The sequence below is a fragment of the Thermobia domestica genome, chromosome 3 (genome assembly GCF_964235325.1).
Source record: "Thermobia domestica chromosome 3, izTheDome1.hap1.1, whole genome shotgun sequence".
NCBI classification, from domain to species: Eukaryota; Metazoa; Arthropoda; class Insecta; order Zygentoma; family Lepismatidae; genus Thermobia; species Thermobia domestica.
The window spans coordinates 248,361,977-248,387,481 of NC_137456.1; the positions used below are offsets into that span (position 1 = coordinate 248,361,977).

Here is a 25,505-nt window from a genome sequence, read left to right on the forward strand (position 1 = left end):
AGTTATCGTTTTATATATTTTAAAGCTTCAAATTCCTCGACAGAATTCGCGACGATAAGAGATTTTTGAACTGAATAATAACGAATTCCCTGCTTTTAGTCGATATTTAATTTCTTCGTGAATATCGTTTTCTGATCCTATATATTAGCCGATGGCAGAACTTTCTTTGTCTTTATGCGATGTCTTTATGCGAAGTAAAAAATTTTCTGCAGGAATTCCAAAATAAAAATAAATCAAGATGATCAGTTCCAGGAGAAGAAACACTTGTGATTGTTAAAAATATGCTTTATGTGAAGTGAAAAACAGTTCAAATGCGAGTTGTCCGTGCATTCAAGACATCTATACATAGCAGGCACGTTTTTATACTTTTCTGTTGGCTATTTTTATTTCCTCTGACAATTTTTCCTGCACAGGCACGGCAAAGTTTCTGCGATCACATCGCAGATCGCGGCGTGTTCTGCAATGGGGTCAGGTATCCACTTTATCTAAAGTGTTATTCGATATTTTAACGCATCCAAAATTTGTCGTATTACGATTCCGAGGAACTTCTATGTATTTAGTACATAAATTTCGCCCAAAATTTTAAAATTATTATTATTATTATCGTTTTGGAGAGGGGATCGGACCCCTCTAAATTAACTGTAAACAAACAAATAGACGTGGACACAAAAAAGTTTTCGTCTTAAATGTCCATGGTGATTTCCCCGTTGGAATAGAAATTTTAAAACCCTGTGTTACAAAGAGAAGAAAGCAGGGTTCACCCGTTACCCGTTCAAACGGGATTTTCCCTGATCGTTCTCTACATGATACTCGTTTTCATACTGTGCTTACATACATTTGAGTCTCATTGTATTATGATTATTATCTTCCATACTCGAAATAACAGAACAGAAATGGGATTTTACTTACTTTCACTTTAAATTAATTCATTTCGGAATTTGATTTAAATCAACGATTTTTATTTAAAAAATCAAGTGATTTTAATCTTGATTAAAATCGTGATTTAAATCAGGCTGATTTAAATCAATCCACCCTGCTGTGAAAGTTACTAAGTTGAAACATTTAAAGTTTTACCCCATCACCCAGGTATTTCCCAAATAACTATGATTGCACTAACGTCAGTGTTTTCTACTTCGGAAAGAACTAACAATGCACTTCGGGAAACACTTTGGCGCTTGCATATTTTGGTCGGACAAAATTTGAAAAATCTCTGTTTGGTTCCGATTGAGTATTTCGCTAATAACTTCTATTGTATGGCAGCACTAATGTTCAAGGCTATCGGCTGGTGCAGTTTAGAATACTAACGCAATAAATTCTCATTGTATCATCTTCAAGGAAAGATAAAATTTGTACATGTGCAGAATAATCTTTGAGTTACTCCTCGTAACTAGACACACGGCATGCACCAGCTGAAAGTAAGCGAAAACTTGGATTGAAGCACTGTTGTGCAACTAAATCATGTTTATTTACAGTATTGTTGTAGTGACTATTGTTCTCCACAGCACAGTGAGAATGTAATTTATAGTTTATAATCGGCGCGAGCCAAAAGCCATATTTGTAACAAGTTGCTGCTATTTTTGTTTCATGTTATCTAGCTACCTCAGCCTTCTAAAACGAGAATAATAAAACGAACAGTGTATTCTTTTATCTAGTCGTCCGTTTTAGACCCCTTGCATTTTTTAGTTCATTCCAAGATGGGTCTAAAAGCGCCGAAAACGACGCGAATAGACCCATTGAATATGACGCGTTTCTATCTATCTGAACTTACAACAAATGGCTACAGCGAATCAAATGGCATACTTTGACTCAATAGTATGTGGGCAGCGCGTTGACATCCAACAGCATTTATTGTTTTTTTTTTCGAAACAAAGATTTGATAGCTCATAATGTAAGGGTTTTCCAATTGCCTTAAAACACGAGAGCAACACCGTAATAGTCATAATAAATGAAACTGTGAACGAAAGAAATCTCGAAGAATCAATTACGAGAAGATAACTTACAGCTTAGAAGCTGAAACAGAACAATCTTATATAGAAAAGTGGTCACGTGATGAAAAAGCAGTTGAAGACAGAAATATTTTTGTACTGTTTAAATATTAAAGTATTAGCAGAGAGTGGTGGGTCTGGTGTAACCAAACATACTAAACATAAGAACATCAACATATTGTAATATAGTAATCAGAAATAGAAAATTTTCATCATGAGTTTAAAATACTTTTGTATTTGTATGTACATAAAACCATTTGCTAACTTTTATTTTGAACAGAATGCTTGGTCTCAGGATTTTCCGATTGCAAATCAGTAAAGATTACCGATGCTCGCCCAGTAAATACACATCCTGCTTTGACGTCTACTGATACACATATTTGTGGGCAAGTAAACCTCAATGATGAAGCCGTAATTACTCTGTTACTGTATACGTAAAATCTCTAATTCTATAGCTTTATACTCTGCAGTTTTTACATACATTTTTGAACAAGTTAGAATTGCTCTCTCTAATTGTGTACTAGTCTACAAATCTCGATTGTGTCCAGCAGAATACTTCCTTACAAGTACACATATATGCACAGATGCATCACTTTCTAGTAGAAGATCCCTGGCAGGACTAGATTAACCCATCTGGAAACCCGGGGCTAGAAAAAACAGTGAGCCCTGTAGACTTTGCTTAATACATTTCTGTGAAAGTGCAATAGGAAAGTTAAGAGAATAATATTTTTGGTCATATTTTATCTTATGATGATTGTATCTTGTATGATTCGTTTTAGACAGCCAGTTGAGATTTTAATCAAATTGGGGGGCCCCATCCGCCTTTAGGCTCAGGGCTACAGCCCCCTAAGCCCTCCTTAATCCGGCCTTGATCCGTGGGTAGGAAATGAAATGAAATCTTTGAGTTTTATGTCTCACCGTTATGCCGGATAGACTAAAGGAGACGGTGATGGTGAGAAATGAATGAAATGGTGAAATGAAGAAATTGGGAGGAAATAGGAAACTCCTGAGGAAACCCACGCGCACGGTGTTTGTCCACCACAAAGTTCATTTGGCGCGAGCTCGGATCGAACCAGGAACCCCAAGCACCAGAGGTGAACGCTCTACCACTAGGCCAATGCGGCCACTAATCCCTGGGTAGGTTTAACAATACTTTTATGTAATTATGCTATATCAATTCCTGTTGTTCATAGAACTTTCGTGTGGCCTTAAACTTAAGGTAATTTGACAATAATTGAATTTAAAAAAAAACGCAAAATAACTATAGAAGAATATACTCAAAACACAAATTGCACAAAACATAAATTAAGATGATTAATTAGAGTAAATACTGGCATATTAAGAAACATTAGAAATTTTTAAAGTTGGAAAATTAAGTGCATTAAAAATGTTTACTTTGCATTGGAATGATCATATTTTTTAATAATATAAACAATAACACACAGTGGCGTATTTAGGAGGGTATTCAAGGCTTAAGCCCTCCGAAATCTTACTTACTATAGTAAAGTAAATGAAATATCTTGCAAAATTTTCACATTTACAGGCAAAGCCCCCCCGAAAGTTAGCAAAGCCCCTCCCGAAACAAAATCTTAAATACGCCACTGATAACACAGTGCAATTCTCCACTCATTCAATCTAATGAATGTAATCCTTCTCTCTTTGAATTATAAAATCTGTAAATCCGAGAATGTTAACACAAATAAAAAGCTAGTTGTTATTAATGATCCTATTAGCTATGTTGATTATTGAGTGTGTAATCAAAATTCGTATTACACTAAACTGTCAATTAAAGAAACACTCATTTTGGAACAGGTTGGCCGTAAGTGCGCATTCATGGCATGGCTTCCACACATAAGGGCACGGGTTCAATGAGATGACGTACATCTTTCATGTTTAACTTAAACCAAACATATTAGTGCCCCTTCGTTATTTGATATACGCTTTATGCCTAATTTACCATCCATCCAACTGGAAGCTTCCAAATATCTAATTCTCAATTGAATTGAGCCAGAGAAGTGTGGGGTAAATGACAAAGTATAAATAAATCATTATGTGTACCTCTAAGAAGCCTGCGGTGATTGGAGCGCGGTGACTAGAAACTGTTTGCCACTAGATGGATTTAAAATACTTTTTCCCATGTTAAATTTTTTCCTTACCAAAAGCGTAAGAGTAGTGAACTTTAAATGCATACTACAGGTATTTCTTTACTGTTTCATAAGTTGAGACTAATCTAATTCGCTACCGTGTATCCTGACTTTTTTTTTAGTTCTTGTGAAACCTGGTAGATCAATTTTCAAGATGTAATATATACACTTTCAATTTTTCCCCAAACTTTTCGCTGATCTAGTAATTAACACGCGCCCTTGGTTCATTAGGTCATTGGTTCGATTCTTGATGAAAGAGTACCTAAGTTTTAAAGTATTATGGTCGTTCACATTCCATATTTCACTGTAGATCTACGTCTTATATAGCCTTGGTGCATAAAAGAGATGCTAAACTTGAATAATCTTCATAGTCTTTCCTCCACATACTAGTAACCGGTTTGAGTTTTATGAAAGTTGAAACACATTTAGTTTGCAACATCATACTTGAAAGAGGACTTTGACCACATTTCGTGAAAATAGTGGAGCTTCCAAAAAGTTTATTTTTTCTACGGAGACTTCTGAATCCTTGATAATAGATGAAACGGGAGAACCCAGAGAAAACCGATGCACACGGTGTTTTTCTACCCTAAATCTGACTTGGCACTAGCCACCATCGAACCAGGAAACGCCACCATAAGCGGTCTACCACTTTATCAATAAGATATTTATAAACTATACCGAAAAGATGTCCCAAATTGTAAGTGCTACATCAAGTGTTTAATGCTTTACGTTTCTATTTTAATGTTTCTGTGTATTTATTTTATTATTTATTAAGTATTCCGAATTACTTTGAATTAAGATGTGTTTTGTTTACTTGGATGACTGTACTTTTCGTGATCTTGGCATAATGGTAGAGTTGGAAGCTAGTATAATATTTTTCATTTTAAAAAATCCCAAATGAGATGGAAGAAATATAATGGATATATGTAGTTTGATACTATAATGCTACCAAAAGCTCTTATGATATGATTATTGCTATTCTCGTTGCTATAGTGGCTAGCACTCACGACTTTGGTACGTGGGGTCCCGAGTTTGATTCCCGGTTGAAAAAGAACAGAAATTGGAACGCACAAATGTAGTTCGGATTCCACCTCAAACTTTAGATTCAAGTGTCTAATAGCCTTACTGCTGAAAAGAAACACTAAACTTCAAAACACTATCAGATGAGCATAATTTATAAAGCTTCAGTAAAATATATTTAACACTTCAAGAAAAGTATGTTGGTAGCACTGATCGTCCTACTTAGACCCCTCCGTCCCATTTAAACCCCTATCGTCCGGCTTAGACCCATTTTTGGTCCTCAATAGACCCATTCGTCCGGTATAGACCCCTTGTGTATTTTCGTGCATTGCAAAAGGGGTCTAAACGTAACGAAAACGTCCGGAATAGACCCATTGCAGCTACCTATCTATCTATCTATCTATCTATCTATATATATATATATATATATATATAAATCACAGTTGCACAATAAACGATTGAATAAATACTAAGCGACCACAATTTACAGTACTGATACATGTGGACGCTTGTACATTTCAAATTTTTTGCCCGTAAATTCATGTTGAAGTAATGTAGAGCTGCAGTGGCTGTAAGAACAAATGAATTCTTCAGACTACACTTATTTCAGTATAACAAAATTTCACTATAACAAATTAATTTTTTTAGAAGTCCCCAAAATTTCGTTTTACTGGTATTTTACTGTATTATTAACCTGTGTTACAGTTCCGGCATTATAATAACGCCTTTACCAGACATATTATCACATAATGTTTTGTTCAGAGATGTATTTATTTGATTGAGAATTCTCTATTTGTTGAACGACCGGAACAATAGAATTACAATTTTTAAAATAACACATAATGAATAAATATGTTATGTTTCAACAGAAATTACTTATGACAAGAACGGACAATAATATAATGGGTGATAAAAAATTAAAGAAGGAGAAATATTTTTTGTTATATTTATAACTACTATACTTTAGTACTTTAAATAATTATTATCTATACCTTTTGCGTCAGCCATTCCAAGTAAACAGTTTTTCTCTTCACAAGTCTGCAATTGTCTTAGATTAAGATTGCATTTTGCTTGGATTTCTTCAGGTACGAGGTAAAACCTGGTCCTCACACGTTTACCCTCTCCACATGTCACGCTGCATGGACTCCAATCAGTCCATTCTGTCACTTGGCACATTGGGTTAACCTATCGAGGAATAAGCAATAAAACAGTCAAATATCAGTAACTATGACTTTTTAAGTATCAAAACAAATTGAATATGGAACTTCACATATTACCTATTTCGTCTTATAAGCTAAAAGAAAAGAGCATGTATGATAAAAGTTGCTACAACATCAAAAATTGCTTGAGTTATTTTGTGAGTTAATAATATTGTGTATAAAATGTATATATTATTATGATTATTATTATTCAGGTCCCTCGGCCAAGGTATTGTAATCACAAGTATGTTTTGTTTCGCAGTGTGAAAGTATGGTAGATTTCCAAACTATACGAATTGAATACAAAAACTGGAAATAGTACACCTATATGTAACATCTGGTTGCAATAGAGGGATAAAACCAAAAATAGAACCTGTTCCTCGGACGCTGATTCCACATCAAAAAGCTATTACTATCTATTACTATTTGTGCTCTATGGCGATTAATATTGAAACCGGAAGTGGTAGTTGGTGCCTGCCATTCCCGGTTGTAGAATAAAGTCAAAGAAGAAATATACTCTTACGATACTGAATCCATACCAGAAAATTGTTTGCCGCTATCTAATGCAGTTTTTTCTCACTGTGGCAATCCCTATTGAGACAGAAAATTGTATATATCTACCATATGAGGTTTAGATAGAGTTAAAAATCAGAATAAAACTGACTTTTGGGACAATGAATGTGAGTCGAAAAACATTTACTCGCTATCTTCTACCGGTTTTCCTCTACGGCTACCAATGTTGGAACCGGAAATGGTTAATATCTACTACTTATGGTTTAAATAATTGGTTAACGGAGTAGGTGGAATATGTTGTTCGAAACGCTGAATCGGTTTCAAGAAACTGCAAATCGCTATCTTACCATTTTGGCTCTATGGAGATCAATATTGAGAAAATTTCTACCACTTCACTTCCGGTTTTAGTAGAGATGCTAGTGAAGATGTTATCTTTCCTTGAGCCGCTAAAGCAATTCCAGGAGACTGCTTCTCGCTATGTGATCAGTGTTGGAACCGAGAATGGTTAATATATATCCGATTAATATCTAATAACTTACGGTTTGACTAGTGGCTTAATGTAGTAGATGGAACCTCTTGTTGGGACGCGGAATCGATTCCCAACAACTGCTTGTCGCTATCTCTTACCATTTTTGCTGCATGAAGATCAACGTTAAAACCGGAAATATTTACATGCCTTGCCATGGCATATTGCCAAAATTGAATATATTATTAATTAAAAGTGGCTTGCTTTTGGTCAGAGTTTATTTTTTAATTAAGGCAAAGCAGTTTCAAAGCTAAAATGAACGGCTTACAATGCTAGAATGAAACTAAATGGCTTCCTACTCGACAAATTCAAACACTTAAATATTTTTTTATTTTGAAATATTCATTTATCTTACTAAAGTTTTTGAGTACAGGGAATGGGGAATGAGAGAAAGTACAAACATTCAAACTTCAATTTTCGCCTTGTGTACATTATGACACAGTTACCTGTTTTGTAGCACACTACAAACCTTCATTGGGCGAGGCTATTTTTAAATTTCATGAAAAAACTTAAAGAGGATTCTACAATAAATTACTTCAGTCAAATACACGTACAAGAACGAAATATATCTTAACAAGAAGTGTTTCAAAAATTTTGGTTCATTTTCAATGAAGAAATTTTTCAAGACATTCTAAATTCTTTAATACCTAGATTATATCAATATATCAGATATCAAAGTTTAAAGATCAGATACATTGAAATTATGTAGTTCCATGGGAGAGTTTAAGGATATTACTAAGCCAACTTTAAATTGATATAACCATGAACAAAATACACATGCTTAACAAAACCAGTATAAAGTATAACGTTTCGACACTACAGCAGTATCTTTTATAAATATGCACTAGGAGAGGTGCCCACCTTTACGCGGGAAGAATAATGTTTATTCACAATATTTGAAAATATGGAATTGAATAGAATAAATAACGACGAAATTCTCGGACCTTCTAAAATGCATTCTCTTGAATAAACCTGGGTTTAAATATCATTGAAACTGGCACCAACCAGCCTAACAACCCCGAATACTGTGGATACTACACTAATTTTGGTTATTTTTGGTTTCTTATTTTGCACATTTTCTCACCCTCTATGCCGATGTGGGCTTAATTTGGACTTAAACGACATCTGGAGTGTCATTATTCATCTAAGCAACCTCGAAAACCACAGATTCGACACTAATGTCAGCCATTTTCGATTATTTTTAGATATCACCCCCTCTCTATTTCCCTAGGAGTGTACTTTCCGTATAATATTTTCTTCGGATTGTAAGTTATGTATGTATGTCCACTTGTTTTTAAAAATGATTTTATATGCCGAGTTTGATCTTCCTAACAAGAAAAATTCGTGCCATACTCTGTTTTTGGCATAAATTTTATATCATCTTTTTCTCATCAGAAACAAATAGTTCCTATCAGACTAAAAAAATAATAGTTCATATCAATACCCCGAAAGCTAGATCAAATCTCATTACATTAAAACTGATAAAGAATATATATATATCCCATGTCTATTACCTGACACAGCTTCCAAGATGGTGTCTCCCACCTGGGTACTTTAAAGCTAGCTTTCTATTCTTCAATTTTCATTTTTATTTTTCTTGTTCTTCTTCCGCTCTTTACCTGATGAAACATTTTAAGCGAAAGTACTCCTAATGCACTTTTCTAGTGTTGTGCTTATGCCTGCACTATTTTCTGATGTGTAACTTGTTTTCCATTCCCGTTTCACATTCATTTATTTCAATCGCACGTATTTCGACCGTCCGTACTGGAAGCGACCTAGGAGAAAACTTTTTCATACAAGACGGTGTGACAAAATCAAGAAAAACTGTGGAGTAACATAGAAGTGGTTTGCCCAAGAAAAATGGCTGTGGGGAAGAATTCAACAAACCTTTATCCAGTAGTGAATTGATAATAGTTGACTATTATGATGATAATGATACATAAATCATTAAAGGAAGTACCATTGAAAGCACTCTATGTCGAAACAGTTATCAATTGTTGAAACGAACGAAACAGCACACAAACGAACAACTGAAATGGTAACTGATTATCACTACAAACCACAACCATGAGGGCAGAATCGATTTTAAGTTTTGTGTGGCTCTAAGCTATTGGAGGTAATTGGGCTCTTTATGTATCCATATGAACGTAGGCACCCTACATACAGAAAGGAAGAAATTAGTGATATTTTAGGAATCAGACTAGCAGAAGAGGCCCCATTACTTACATCATAGGAGCCTACACAACACGAAGCTCTGTTGCTCTATGGAGATTTTATTTTATTTGTATTTATTGTTTTTCTTATACTTTGGAAATGTACAGTTTTTTCATTTAGGTTTTTGGGGCCCTTCAACAGAGTCGGGTCCTAAGCTATAACTTGTTTAGCTTGTACGTAGATCCGGCACTGTATGAGGGAGACGGATGATTAAGGCGAGTGAATGATGATGAAATAATTGGTGGAATGAAAACGTGGGAGGAAACGGAAGTACCTCGAGAAAAGCTACGGACACGATGTTGTCCATCACAAACGTACTTGGCTGGGGATCGATCTAGGAGCCCCACGCACCAGAGATAAGAGCTCCATCACTGAGCCACCGTGCCCTCATTTTCCCGCATAATTGATAGCATTGTCAAGTAGATTTATCAAGTAGATTCATAAAATCAGTTTGAATGTTACCTCTCGAGGACGGATGATGATAATCAACATAATTTCCAGCCATCATTAAACGAGTTGATATGGATAAATGATTTTTTTCTAATCCTATTAATATTTCAAGCAGATTTTCAATATTAACATAACTCATGTGAAACATACTATGGCGGCAAACAATTTTAAATGTATCATGGCCATAGTTTATGGAGCGATATTGTGTTTCTTGCCTGGTGCAACAGAGAAGATAATGGTTCTGGCGGGAAAACAGAGCTAAATTTAGTACATATTTGAAATCATACTAAATATTATTAAAATGGACACAATTTAACAATTACCTCCTCTAAATAAAGTGCACAATAAATCATCCGAAATTCATTGGTTCTGACTTGCATAATAACTGTAATTATCGGTTTCTTGCGAATTTGATTTCAATCAAACTACATGATCACACTGCAGATAATTCGATCGTTTAGCGTTAAAATAAAATCAACATATTTATGTCTAGATGTGATGTAAACTATCATAAACCACGGACAGAGACAAAGATATTGCAAATTATGGGAAAGTTTAACATCCCATAAAATTTATCTCCGACCAGTGTCATTATTGAAAAGTTAAATTTTATAAGAATATAAGAAGTTTTGTCTAGTTTGTTGTTGCGTCGCTGTAAGGAACTTCGAGAGTGATTACGAGTCCGACAACAAAGCCGATGTGTAATTGGAATTTGAGTCATGCGGAAACATTCCAGACGAAACGATAACTTATTTGAAGTACTTAAAACACACACGCCAAACTCGTGGTAGCGAAAGTCATTATTCGCCATAGTCGTGAAGATCACAAAAGTCTTACGTGATTGACACAGAGAGAAACTTTTCATTAGTTCATTTATAATGTGATATGTTGAAACACCCCTCTATTTTTTTTTTTTTTTAATACGGTCAAATTCTGCAGGGTGGTCTGGAAGTAGGCATACCCCTAATTGGTGTTTTCTGACTGTTTTAGGTTTTACCCACATTTGTTTGGTAACATTGCTTGGCATTGTCTGGCAACATTGATATCCATGCTCACTTGTTTTCTGCTTGATAACAGTTATTTGCAGTGAAGTTGGAGTAATCAACAATGTGTGATCAAAGTCCATATAGCATTGACATATATGGTGATCATATCGATATTTATGACTCTTAAGACTTCAAGGTAACTGTGTACATACATTCTACCACAAGTAACACTATACTTTTGAAACTAAAGGGGGGGGGGGTACGCCCACTTCCAGACCACACTGTATGTGAATTAACAGAGAAAAGAAAAAAATCATTGCAACTATAGAAATATTACGAATTTTATTTTTAAGTAAAAAATAACTACACACAAAGTGTGAAGCATGCTCTTTCTTGAATTGTTCAGCGATTTTTGAATTACTTGCGATCAAAGTGCGAACAATCGAGGTTTTACTGTAAATGTGTATTGCCAAATAAAGTTTATCTGAGATATAATTTAATATATTTTTCAATAACAGCTACAACTCGGATCTCGGGCAGTTGTAGCTGTTATTGAAAAATCTATTAAATTATATTTCAAACTTTATTTGGCAATACACATTTACAGTAAAACCTCGATTGTTCGAACTTTGATCGGAAGTAATTCAAAAATACGCAGCTTGCCGGACCTCGGGCTTCTCAGAATGTTCCAGTTGTGTTTTAAATACTACAAGGTCTTAAGATTGATCCAATACTTTTCTCCAATGTGCCACGAGAGTCTTAAATATTTTCATCTATCAATTATTTGATTATAACTTATTCGGTTTTATACTATACTTATTAGTCTAGCTGACAGAACAATGAGGCTAATGATTAACTTACCGATTCCGGTGCCTCCGGCTCCTCACATACTGGTTTCATTCCCATACACTTTTCTTTCTCACGAAGAGGTACTCGACATGCTTTGATACCCATCCTGTTAAGGTATCGTCGATTTCTCATGGTGAATCCTGCTCCACATGTCACAGAGCATTGCGACCATTCGCTCCATTCACTTACAGCACATAAGCCGCCATTATCATCTATATCGCTAAGGAAATAGGAAGTCAAATTAACAAAAGAGATACTAGTGAAAACTGAAAGTAGTGAAAACCAGAAAACTGAACATATTCAGAAAGCCTAACAATTCAGTAGCTGAAAGTAACTTTACTCTCTATCATGTCATAAATTCTTAGCATCATACGCAATAAGCGTCATTGCTATGCATGGCTAATCACATTACGAAGCTCAGTGAAGTTTTATACATTAATGAATCACGAAACTTGGATTTTCCAGAGTAGCGGGCATTCTCAATCAACAGAACAATCAAACTAATAGAACCGGATGTTCAGACAGCATTGTGATTGCCGTATTAAACACTTAATTGATGGATCATGTAGAGTTTGTTAAATAGTCTCCATCTAATTATATAGAAAAGTAACTACTGTAATCAACTTTAGAAGATTAAACTATGAGATTTTGAAGACGATACTAACTTACAACTTACTCCATGGGGTCAATGGTGTTGCTACACAATTTTAAAGGGGAACATCGCGAGGAGAAGTTATACTCTCCAAATAAGGAACAAGAAAGGTGAAGTACGTGGAGGCATTTAATGATGTAGCTCAAAATATAAGCAATAAATTTCCAGAGTAAATTTATTTATTGTTTTTAAAGGACTCAGTTTGTGAATTTAGAAACATGCAAAAAAAGATTGTAGATTTTTTATATTTTACTCTCAAATCGGTTTCTGTAACTTTTTATCTGGATAGAGACGTGAATTTGATACTAAAATATGTTCAGCACTAATGATACTACGTAATAAGCTGCAGCCCTCTGCGAAATTGGTGTCGCATATCGTTAGTAAATTACATGGATGAAAATAATAGGACTACTTACTTTTAAAAAAATGTATGTTGTTTGAAATATGCAAAATAAGAAAATACATACATTAAACAAGTTTCAAGAAAAAAGCTAAAGATATTAGAATAAAACATATTTATGATATTTTCATCGTTAAATTGTAACTTTCTTTCTTTATTTTGAAACTGATCGCAATACGCACATTTCCTGTTTCTAAGTTAAGCACTTTGATCAAATGCCTTAAGAATTAGTGTACGATAACTAATTTCCATATCTTGGCTGTCATCTTGATCACATCAGGTTGTTGTGGAGGAAGTACCTTTTAAAAGTTTTATATTTTTTATGTAATATGTACGGTGGCAGAATAAACTTAAATAGTTGGAATCTGTAACAATTTAATGCTTAAATATCCTAGAAGTACTTCCTAAAAATTTTAAGACAATAACCCAATGTAGTCAAGATGGCAAGCAAGAGATTGAAATTAATTATCGTATATTAATTATTCTTAAGGTATTTTAGGTTGCTGTTCCTTCCTTTAAGTTGAATGTGGTAAATCAGCACCAAAATTTATGGAAATGGGAGGATGTGCTTCATAAGAAATAATACGTATTTCTGTTACGAAATTAGTATACATATCTTTTGCACAAATTAGTATGCATACTTATTCAATTAAGTTTTAAAGTTTAAATTTATTAAACTTAATTAAAGTCAAAGGAGATGCATGCAAGATTCAAGAATCAATCGAAGTGACTTAGCAATTTACCTATACATATTTATCAAAAGAACATTTGTAAATTCCCCTTCGTACAATAGTAAAAACACGTATTGTTCATAATCACTTTGAAGCCGATGATCGTCCGTGTGAACTCCACAGACTGTGATAAAATTTCTTTCTAATTTTTCTTTCTTCCATGCGATAAAATAATACAATCTGTATATAATATGCGAGGAAACGTAATATTACATTCCAAAACTAATTTCTTAAATCTTAATTTTTTTGCAAATCATTTAAAACTTCACAAGTAATCCAAACTATCTTAAGAACATAAAGAACTTTTAGTTTAGGAACATCATAGTGATTATCATTTGACCTGAAATCAGACCTAAATCTGATCAAGTAGCCATTATTTTCTTGCTAAGTAGTCTTATGTAAATATAATGATCATTACAATACTATTTCCTTTTACAATAATTATAAAGTAAGCTCTGTTTCTGTAATTTCCATAAATAGTTGATTAGTAATAAAAATAATAAGGTAGAGTCAGACATAAACTTCCCTCTATGACTCTTATATACATAATTGGTCTTTTTTTCTGTAATGCCCAAATTTTCTTACTTCATACATAGAAAAAGTATCAGTTATTATTCCGTTACCTTCACCAATAAGATCTTTATCTGGGAACACAGTGTTTTACGATTACCTTTTTAATTATATAATATTTTATCATTCATTTACGATGATTTTATGTTGACTAATTATCTGAATCAACATAATATGAAGTAATAATTCTATAGTGTTGCAAAACAACAATTAAGACTTCTTTTGAAACTAATTATTCATACATCAGTCCATCCGTTATCCTTATCATCTTTTATATTTATCTGTATCTTTTTTTTTAATTTCTTCTACATATAAAAAGTTACATCTATATCTTTTTGGAATTATATAAGGTTCTCATAAAGCCCGATATACATTAATCAAATTGTAAGAAAGAATAATTATAAAGTAGCAATAAAAAGAACTATCAATAAGACAATATGTAAAGCCTAGTATAGCCAACACAGAATGTGATGCTAAGCCATTACACTCCTATATAATTGTTCTCTTCATGTTACATTAAAAGTCACTCTTTTATAATATAATAAAAGTGTTTCAAATGATAATTATTTCTACATTTTTTTTTTTCAAATCCATTATGAGAAAATCCGTGTAACGTGGGTTCCTGTCACCACGGCATGGCGCGTCCTCAGGTTGCGGATCGAGGAGAAGGCCTCTAGATATAGAGGTTAGCTGCGAATATACTGAATAAGCAGTCGCGGACAGACGATTAGGAGTGGTCCTCCAGCTTGGGGGTTTGGGTAAGGCTAACACCCTCATCCTGTAAAAAAAGGTACTTGTTCAGAAACATTCACAAAAGCCTCGGACAAGGACTGATAACTTGGCACGACCTCGGCAAAAGAAAATGGACATGAGATTTGGAACATGGAATATTAGAAGTCTTTATAGGGCAGGCGCGTTAAAATCTGTTACGAGTGAGTTAGAGAAATACAGGATGGACCTAGTAGGAGTTCAGGAAGTTAGATGGGAAGGAAATGGGTCTGAGAATTCCGGAAATTTTACGTTCTTTTACGGGGAAGGAAATAAAAATCACCAGTTAGGAACAGGGTTTTTCGTTCACAAACGAATATTACCAGCAATTAAACGGGTTGAATTTGTTACTGACAGACTTTCTTTTATTACTCTCAAGGGACGGTGGTGTGATATTATTGTTTTAAATGTACATGCTCCAACTGAAGATAAGGGTGACGATATAAAAGATAGTTTTTACGAAGAAGTGGAACGGATATTTGACCAACTCCCGCGATACCATATGAAGATTCTATTAGGGGATTTCAATGCGAAGGTAGGACGAGAGGATATTTTCAAACCGATCATAGGGAACGAAAGTTTGCATAAGGAAAGTAATGACAACCATGGGCGGCGATTAGGGGGGGCAAAGGGGGGCAGTTGCTCCCCCACTTTTCTGAAATGGCCTATTAATGTATATAGTTTCAACCAGGGAAATTTGTATATTAACATTGATATACAAATATTCAGATCATGTCTTGCCCCCCCACTTTTAACGTCCAATCGCCGCCACTGATGACAACGGTGTTAGACTCGTGAACTTTGCAACATCCAAAAACCTAATCGTAAAAAGTACAAAATTCCCACATCGCGACGTTCATAAATACACTTGGACATCACCAGACGGAAGAACACATAATCAAATTGATCACGTTTTAGTAGATAGAAGAAGGCAATCTAGCATAATTGACGTCCGGTCGTTTAGAGGGGCTGATTGTGACACTGATCACTACCTGGTAGTAGCGATAATACGGGAGAGGTTATCGTTCAATAAAGGTAATATTCAATGTCCGAAAACGGAGAGATTTAATTTAAAGAAATTAGAAGCGAGCCATGTAAGAAAGGAATACCAGATTGAAGTTTCGAATAGATTCTCGGTTTTAGAAGACTCGGAGTGCACTAGTGTTGAGGATACTTGGATTGAAATTAGAGATAGCATTAAAAGTTCAGCAGTAGAAAAATTGGGACAAGCGGAAATACGTAGAAACAAACCATGGTTCGACCAAGAATGCATTAAACTAGCAGAGAAGAGAAAACAGGCAAAATTGCGGTGGCTACAAAATCCGAATGAAATAACTACACAAAATTTCGCAGATATCAGGCGGGAAACTTCCAAAACTTTTAGAACAAAGAAACGCGATTTTTTGAAAGCTAAAATTAAGGAACTTGAAGATAATAGTAAAAATAAAAATATTCGGGACATGTATAAGGGGATTAACGAATTTAAGAAAGGCTATCAACCTCGTGCTTATATATTAAAGAAAGCTGACGGAACAGTTCTCACCGATACGGATAGCCTCTTAAATAGATGGAAAGATTTCTTTGACGATTTGCTGAACACGCAGCCAAAAACTAATGCGCGTGGAGAAAAGGAGATACACACCGCAGAACCGTATATTCCAGAACCCAATCGAATAGAAGTAGAAGCCGCTATAAAGAAATTAAAGAAACACAAATCTCCGGGTGTGGATGAAATTCCGGCTGAGTTAATTTTAGCTGGAGGCGAAAAATTGTGGAACAAGATACACAAACTCATTCTCCTTATCTGGAACAAGGAAGAATTGCCACAAGAATGGAAAGAATCAATCATTGTTCCAATTCACAAGAAAGGGGACAAAACTGACTGTAATAATTATCGAGGCATTTCTCTTCTGTCAACATCCTATAAAATCCTTTCAAATATTCTATTAGCAAGACTGACCCCATACGCAGATGAAATTATTGGAGATTATCAGTGCGGATTTAGACGAAATCGATCAACTATTGACCAAATATTTACCATTCGCCAAATACTCGAAAAACAAGTGGGAATGAAATACCCCGGTACATCAACTATTTATTGATTTTAGAAAGGCTTGCGATTCGGTTAGGAGAGAAACATTGTACAACGTTCTTACAGAACTTGGAATACCGAGAAAGCTAATTGGATTAATTAAGTTATGCTTAAGTGAATCCCAAAGTAAAGTCCGGGTAGGAAAATTTTTGTCCACGAGCTTTCACGTCGAAAATGGCCTGAAACAAGGAGATGCGTTGTCGCCATTATTATTTAACTTTGTGCTGGAATACGCTATAAGGAAAATCAAAGATAGCAACCAGGGCCTAGAGTTGAACGGCATTCATCAGGTGATGGCATATGCTGATGATGTAAATTTAATAGGGGATGATAGGAGAACAGTAGAAATAAATGCAGAGATCTTATTAAATGCTTGCAGGGACATGGGTTTAGAAGTAAATGCAGAGAAAACTAAATACATGGAAGTGCGTCGGGACCGTAATACTGCAAATTGTGGAGGCGTTAAAATATTAAATAATACTTTTGATAAAGTGGATACTTTCAAATATTTAGGATCAATATTAACAGACGAAAATCATATTCACGAAGAAATTAAATGCCGACTAAAAGCAGGGAATTCGTGTTACTATTCGATTCAAAATCTCTTGTCGTCGCGAATTCTGTCGAAGAATTTGAAGCTTAAAATATATAAAACGATAATCATGCCTGTTGTTCTGTATGGTTGCGAAACATGGTCACTTACTCTGAGGGAAGAACATAGACTGAAAGTATTTGAGAACAAGATCCTGAGAAGAATATTCGGACCCAAGAGGAACGAGAATGGGGAATGGCGGAAACTTCATAACGAGGAACTACATAGTTTATACGGTTTACCCAACATTGTTAGGGTCGTCAAGTCTAGGAGGCTTAGGTGGGCAGGCCATGTAGCTAGAATGGAAGAAAGTAGAAACGCTTTCAAAGTCTTGACTGGAAGACCCATAGGAAAACGACCATTAGGAAGACCTAGGCGCAGATGGGAGGATAATATTAAGATGGATCTCGCAGAGATAGGAATACAAAGTAGAAACTGGATGCAGTTAGCTAAGGATAGAAGTCAGTGGAGAGCTTTTGTGAACGCGGCATTGAACCTCCGGGTTCCATAGGCCATAGAGTTAGTTAGTTAGTTATTATGAGAAAATGGTGATGATCAAGCTCAAGACCTCTATTTGATGATATTAGAGCCTCAAATTTGTCTTTTATTCATTTTATCTCCTTGTCTAGTTAATAAACTAAGTTTTAGTACAGTAAGGTTGTCTTCTCCTCTGATAAAGTTTAGTTTAATATTCTGGGCAGATTTTAGATTATATATAAAGGTAGCATTGTAATGACTAGAAATGTTCGTTACATTTCTCATACTGTTTAGATATTCTTACCTATGTATTATCTGTTTATTATTTGTTCGTCGATCGTTTAATTACCCGTTACTACTATGATTCGTGTTATAAATTTTCATTACATTTATGCAACTTAAATATCCGAGTTTTGAGGAAAAATGGCAGTCTTGAGATATCACGACCCTGGTTTGATTAGTACGAAAAAAGAAAGAAAACATATATGAAAAATAGATATTCGTAGTGGTTTTTACTTTAGAAATTCATTAATTTAAAATGATAATTTACTTCTCAAAACATGCTGAATTGTTTATTTTGAGTGTAAAATGTAATCTTCATATGTAAATATATTTATTTGTGCTCTTCGTGCCTATTGTATATATGATTTTATGTTTATGATGTGGTTTATCTACGGCATTATAAAGTTCTAAATAGCCCCTTTACCCGAATCACTCCTCTTTCTTATTGCCAAGAATAATTGTGATGAGATCTCTGAGTAGCTTATAGTAAGTTAAAGTATTATAGATTATCATATTTATGTTTTTTCGGAGAAAGGTAACAAGTCCGAAAACTCAAGTTTGAGATAAAGTTGTTTAAAGAATCCACCTGTTGTTAATGGATTGTGCTGACAATACAATGCTCTTTGTCAATAATATTACCACCATGTTGGGTAAATATTCACGCAAACAATAGCAGAAGAAACGATCCGTCGTGATTTACAACCTATGGTTTACAGAATTTAAACACCACTAGAAATAATATGTTCATACTACAGAATCATGATCAAACGATAGATCCTTTTTTAAAAATTGTGTCTGTTGCTGTTGGAACTGAATGAAGTATTAGCGAGAGATACATTAAGAAAAAATAATAGGTTTGAAATAAGAATCTAAACGTACATAGCTTATTATTACTATTATTCACAGGTGATCATAGTTCATAACACATCTTAAAAGTACACCAACCTCTCAAAGTTACTTCTTAATGGCAATTTATTTATGTCAAAGCTACATGAATATTAGATGTAGACGTTAGTGCAGCATTTCAATTCATGTTTCTTCCTAGGATCACCAGACATTCTCTTTTACTCGAACATGTCATCTTTTTTGGGTCCAAAAAGAGTTCGGGTGGGTTTTTACGAGAATGGAAAAATGTCCTCTTTTTAGAGCACAAACAACTGCTTCAAATTCAACAATTGTTTTTATTATATATATTTCTAATGATTATTAATGTTAATATTGTTGTAATATTCAATTTCCAAGGAAATAAAATACACCCAGCTGTAAACAAGAAGGAAGGGGTTCGAGGCAAAATGGCACCTGGATAAGAAGAACTGTCTCGAACTTCAGTTAAATACAAAGTTTTATTTCATACAAGTATTGTTTTGTAGTTCTTTTATGTTTAATACAAATTTTAAAGAGTGTGGATATTCCTGGTGTTACAATTTATGATATTCATGTTATTTTAGCTGTATAACAAACTGTTTAACACGGGTGATTACAGACCATATGGCTGCGCCATTTTGATTTGCAACTTCTGTTGTGACCATGACGATTATAGTGAAAATTAATTTTGTTTAATACAATTTTCTACTTTTTAACAATTTATAGTGCAACAGCCGACACAGCTAATAGCTGCGGCAATAATATGAAACCACAACTGTGGTTATAGAATAAGAACAATAACAAGGAAAGGAACTTAATATTTCTGTATAAAGTATAAGAAGGATATATACTGGAGGATTCTTGGATATACCTGAAAACACATAATACGATACAAAACAGAAACCATTTTATGCTTTTGATTTTTACAGAAGTTACGAAAAATGTGGCAACATAATCATTATTCATGAATAGAGACATTAAAAGATTATCATTCTACTATTTGAGTTCGAAATACAAAATATGATTGTGAGTCATAACAAAATATCTTTCAATTTGTAGCACTAAAATGTTTCTATTTCAAATTTCATAATTATCAAAGCAGAAAACATGGCATAGATTGACTTATAGCCTAATCTACTTGTTATGGCGCTTTCCGAAGGTTTATAAGAAGATTCTAAATCACTTAGACATCCTTATAAAGAAGCAATCTCTGATCTATCATGACGGTTGGAACAAATTTAAATAAATGAACTCAACACTTCACAGAATGTTCAGTTACTACACTACAAATGGAAATGTTCGACTGATTTAACAATAAATTTATAGAAACAACAAGAATTCATGTGCAAGAACATTTTTACCTTGCTTCTCAAATTTTCTTGTATTTGGATACGGAGTTATCTGTGGATTTAAAAAAAAGAAAGAAGTTATCGATAGAGTGCGAAATTTATGTATGAACTTCTTAAAAAAAACTTAAAGCAAACTAAGGACAGAAATGTCGAGACATTGGCAAGAAAGCAAAGGAAAGGCGGAATAAAGGCATTTCGGAAAAATTAATAGATATCCAAATAAACTAAAAAAGATAACCATTGGGAAACAGAAAAAAAGCAATGAATCAATTACCGCCAAATTACATGAAAATTCTTCTTCAATGTAAGAAAAAGTAATTTAATAATCCGAAACTATAAGTAGTCCAAATCCTATCCTATGTCGTGGAAATTATTTAATCAACATCATAGGAATGTTAATTAAACATTTATTTATGAAATACGAACAAAATTGCCTGAGTCGTTTTTGAGAAAGTACTCTGAAAAGAAAGTAACCCATGTGAATTCATTCGCAAGGAGTAATTTACACAACATCATAGTCTTATTAATGAAGTATGAACAATATAACCTGAGTCATTTTTGAGGAAATTACCCGAAAAAACTCATCCCCAAGAATAAACTACTACTCATATTTTTAAGGACAAGTGAGTTATGACATATTATAAGGTTATTCATGAAATATTTATTTATGAAATAGGAACAAATTTATTTATGTCGTTTTTGAAAAAAAATGTCCGAAAAAAAAACATTCTGAACAATAAAGTACTTCTCGTACATTTTTCAGGAGAAATAAATTATTCCATGTTGTCAGGATATTAATGAAATATTTATTTATGAAATATAAACAAAATCACCTGAGTTGTTTTTTCAGAAAATCGTCAAGAAAAAAGAACAAAAAAACCTTTCTTGATTTTGTCAGAAAAATGACTTCTACAACATTATGGTGTTTTTTATTAAAAAATTGGTTCGATTTGTTTTTGATAAAATGTCAAATTTTGATTTTCATCCTTCAGTATACTACCCTTACTTTTAGGAGTAGGAAGAAAATTCGGAAACAAACCTGGATAAACACACAAAAACCATAAGTTTAAAATTTGGTCTCGATACGTTGAACGATACGGCCTCTCAGACGAACACACGGACAGATGTCGAGAAATCACTTTTGCGATATATATGAGCCATGGAACCTGAAAATCCTTTGAAATCTCTAATTCGATTTTTTTCTTTTTTGTTCACAATCACCACGATACTTTTTTCTCTCTTCTCGTCAGTCGAAAGTAAAAAAATTAAAATCCTAAAACCTAATGAGTACTTAAACCTGAGATCTCAAGAGAATATATAAAACGATTCAAAATAAAATTAGAAAACTGTTTAACAAAGTCAACCCAACAAAATATAAGTTCTAAACAGAAACTAGCAATTGTAAGCTTAGAAACAGCTTATATTAAAACTACCTAAAAATAGGTCGAGACAGTTATTCGTCCATCAAAATTATGAATATGAAAAAGGTGCACTTTTCCAATTGGAAGATGTAATACAAAGAAATATTTCAAACAAAACCGAAATTAATCAATAAAATTGACAGAAAGGTCGATTTCTATCGGGAAGAGTAAGTGTGTATTTCGCTAGGAAAACTTTTAGAACGGAAAAAGTAATAATATATATATCAGTGTCAACGAAATAATATCTGAATCTGGAAAAAAAACCAAAGGATAACATGTAAATTTATCTGGCTATAATTCAAATATAAACTATAGTTTCATTTACAATAGTTGTTAACTTTAATCATATCATGTCTATATACATTTTGAATAGAGACAACTACTTACTTGCATGAAGGTATATCAGCCACACACATCTCCTTCCCTACTAGTTGCCTATCACAGCCCATCATCTCTGCTTTCATTGGATTTAAATATGCTCGTTGCCTCATTCTTAAGCCTTTGCCACAAGTTACAGAGCAGAGGCTCCATTCAGACCATTCGGTTACAGCACACTCCGCTAAGCATTAAAAAGTGAAAAACTTCATATACTGTATTCATAATATAGAATCTTAAAGGAGTTTATCAAACTTTATAGCATATTTTTAAAATTTTCAAATAATAATAATAATAATAATAATAATAATAATAATAATAATAATAATAATAATAATAATAATAAATACATTTTTCAACTAACCAGACCAGCTAAAGAGCTAAGTAGACGAGCTAAATACTAACTCTCTGAACACAAGTATAATAATGTAAATATTTTCAAAGCACTAATAATGGTTTTTTAGCTGAGTTAGTGACTAAGGAATTTGCATCTTTAAAACACATGGCAATATTTATGAGAAATAAATATTACTGGCATTAAGAAAAAACACTGGTGGTACAATTTCATGAATTAGTGGTGGAATAATATTGTACTGTACCCTAACTTCGGTACATTATAATGTAACTGTAGTTGATCTGTGCGTACAGTAAACACAATTCTATACTTGATAACCAAATCTTCAATCGCAACGTAACTGATGAAAGGTGAAATACGAACTATATACAGGGTGTTTCAAAACAACACCGACAACGTTTGGGAAGTGATTCCTGACACCAAGATAAGACAAAGTATAGACCAACCTGGATGCAAAAGTGCTTCCTTTCCGAGTTAGGGGCAGCCGAAAACATAACAAAAAAGATTTAATACTATGGAACCTACCGTAGTCAGAGCAAGACTTCACTTAGGAACTAGTATATCCCTTATCCAACTTGTAAATTATTCATATTAGCTTTGGAAAATTCAAGATTACTAATAAAACTCCAACTGACCAAAGCAGTATATATAATCTTAAAATATATATACTGCTTTCGTCAGTTGGAGTTTTATTAGTACCCTTATCCAAGATTCCTGCGCTACTCACGCAATAATTTTTGTAGGAAGTTGTTGAGTACTTCAAAATGTATTCCCTCAAGAGCCAAACTCCCTCTATAAAAACTGTGTGAGTACTGCAAGATTCTGAAACATGTATTTTGGACAGCGCACATATTAGTTCTTAAGTAGTGACCCGACTACGGTAGGTTCCATAGTGTTGGAGCTATGGACCTTTAAATTTCATTGTTTCATTTTTCGGCAGCCTATAACTCCAAAATGACGGATTTCTGCTCCCAGGTTGGTCTATACTTTTTGTCTTATTTTGGTGTCAGAAATTACCTCCCAAAAACGTTGTCGGTGTTGTTTTGAAACACCCTGTATATTGATTATTCTAGTAATTATTTAACTCTTTCCTTAGTACATTTAATATTAATCAGCTCCAGAAATCACACTGAGTAACTTATTTATTTTGATAGAGAAAGCCCCCAAACCATTCTAATACACAAAATAAGAGTACTCTCTCTATTACTTTTAATAAACCACCATCTCTCATTATAATTTATAATTCCATACAATAAACATTTACACAGACTAAATTGTCAATCAATGTTCAGTTTCGGAAAAGTAAACACTTTCAGCTTGGACTAAATATATTAATTCCCGACAATAACCAAAAGACTTTATTACTGATAAGGAGATCATTGTTCGCAGATTGCAATTTTGTAAAGTACTATGGAGTATACAATAGTTCCTTGACACAGTTTTGTAAGATAATCTAAATAAGACACTTTGAGAAAGTAAAGGTGTGTGATATGAAGAGAAGTGATATCAATTGTGAAATTATAAAAGAAATTAAGGTTATACCCGAGAATATTTATTTCACATTGTTCTGTAAGAAATTGATTTCAATGTTAGTAGAACAGAAGGAACATTGTTTTTGTTACACGTTCCTGTTACGACTAAAAGACTAGTATGTACTAAATATTTCGAGCTAGCTGAAAGGCCAGTTCTTCGTATGGGGAAAAATATTTGAACTCTCTTTTCCCTTTGGATACGTATTTCAATGAAAGTCTAATGACAAAATACTCTATTTTAGAGATACATTTAATATCTCTCTATTCCTGAAAATGCTCCCTATAATCAACTGACATCATAACAACGCAGCTTGAGGTAGGTATTATCTATGTGGCAAAATTCGTTTCAAAATACTTTTCTATATTTATTTTACACTGTTGATAGGTTATCTTTGTTCTTCGTTATAATAAGTAATTTCGTTACTACATTTACACAGCAGTCCTCTACAGCTTAAATAAGTATTGATTTCCTAATTCGACTGGAGTTGAAGTAACTTAATATATAATCAACTAGCAGCGTTCACCCCGCTTCGCTGCGGTCACCCCGGAACGCAATAAACTTTGTTACTTAGATAATTTTTACTTTTTCGCTTTCAAGTGATCTATCATAGTAGATTGCAGTAAATGTTAACATTATATCGCCTGTCATTTATGTTAACCCGCCGAGTGACACGGTCATGCGGGTTGCATATAAATACGTTTATTTTTACCTATGATGAACTAACAAAGGATTTGTACGTTATGGACACTTGAATGGTCAATTATCTCAAGACACTGGTAATTAAAAATTAAAGTGATATGATAAAAATCATCTAGGGTCCAAATCCTAATAACCCCCCAAAAATAAAAGAAATTGGTTCAGCCGTATTAGCGTGATGAGGGAACAAAGGATTTGTGCGTTCTCTTTTATATAATAGACTAGCAGCGTTCACCCCGCTTCGCTGCGGTCACCCCGGAACGCAATAAACGTTGTTACTTAGATAATTTTTACTTTTTCGCTTTCAAGTGATATGATAAAAACCATAGAAGATTGCATTAAATGTTAACATTATATCGCCTGTCATTTATGTTAACCCGCCCCGCTTCGCTGCGGTCACCCCGGAACGCAATAAACTTTGTTACTTAGATAATTTTTACTTTTTCGCTTTCAAGTGATTGC

The 25,505-nt window shown here is 33.8% G+C and overlaps 1 protein-coding gene across 2 annotated transcripts in view; it reads right to left on the bottom strand.

The window, feature by feature from the left end:
- The window catches only part of fat-spondin (extracellular matrix protein f-spondin), a 204,627-nt gene that overhangs the window by 88,573 nt on the left and 90,549 nt on the right, over positions 1–25,505 (bottom strand). For both annotated transcript variants that reach the window (XR_014130712.1, XM_081752273.1), the window contains exons 9-11: positions 22,472–22,643; positions 11,899–12,106; positions 6,142–6,334 (exon numbers count right to left, since the gene is read on the bottom strand). Coding sequence is in view for 1 of the 2 variants with exons in the window: in XM_081752273.1 (XP_081608399.1) it covers positions 6,142–6,334; positions 11,899–12,106; positions 22,472–22,643 (573 nt within the window). In the remaining variant the exon portion in view is untranslated. The remainder of the gene's footprint in view (positions 1–6,141; positions 6,335–11,898; positions 12,107–22,471; positions 22,644–25,505) is intronic.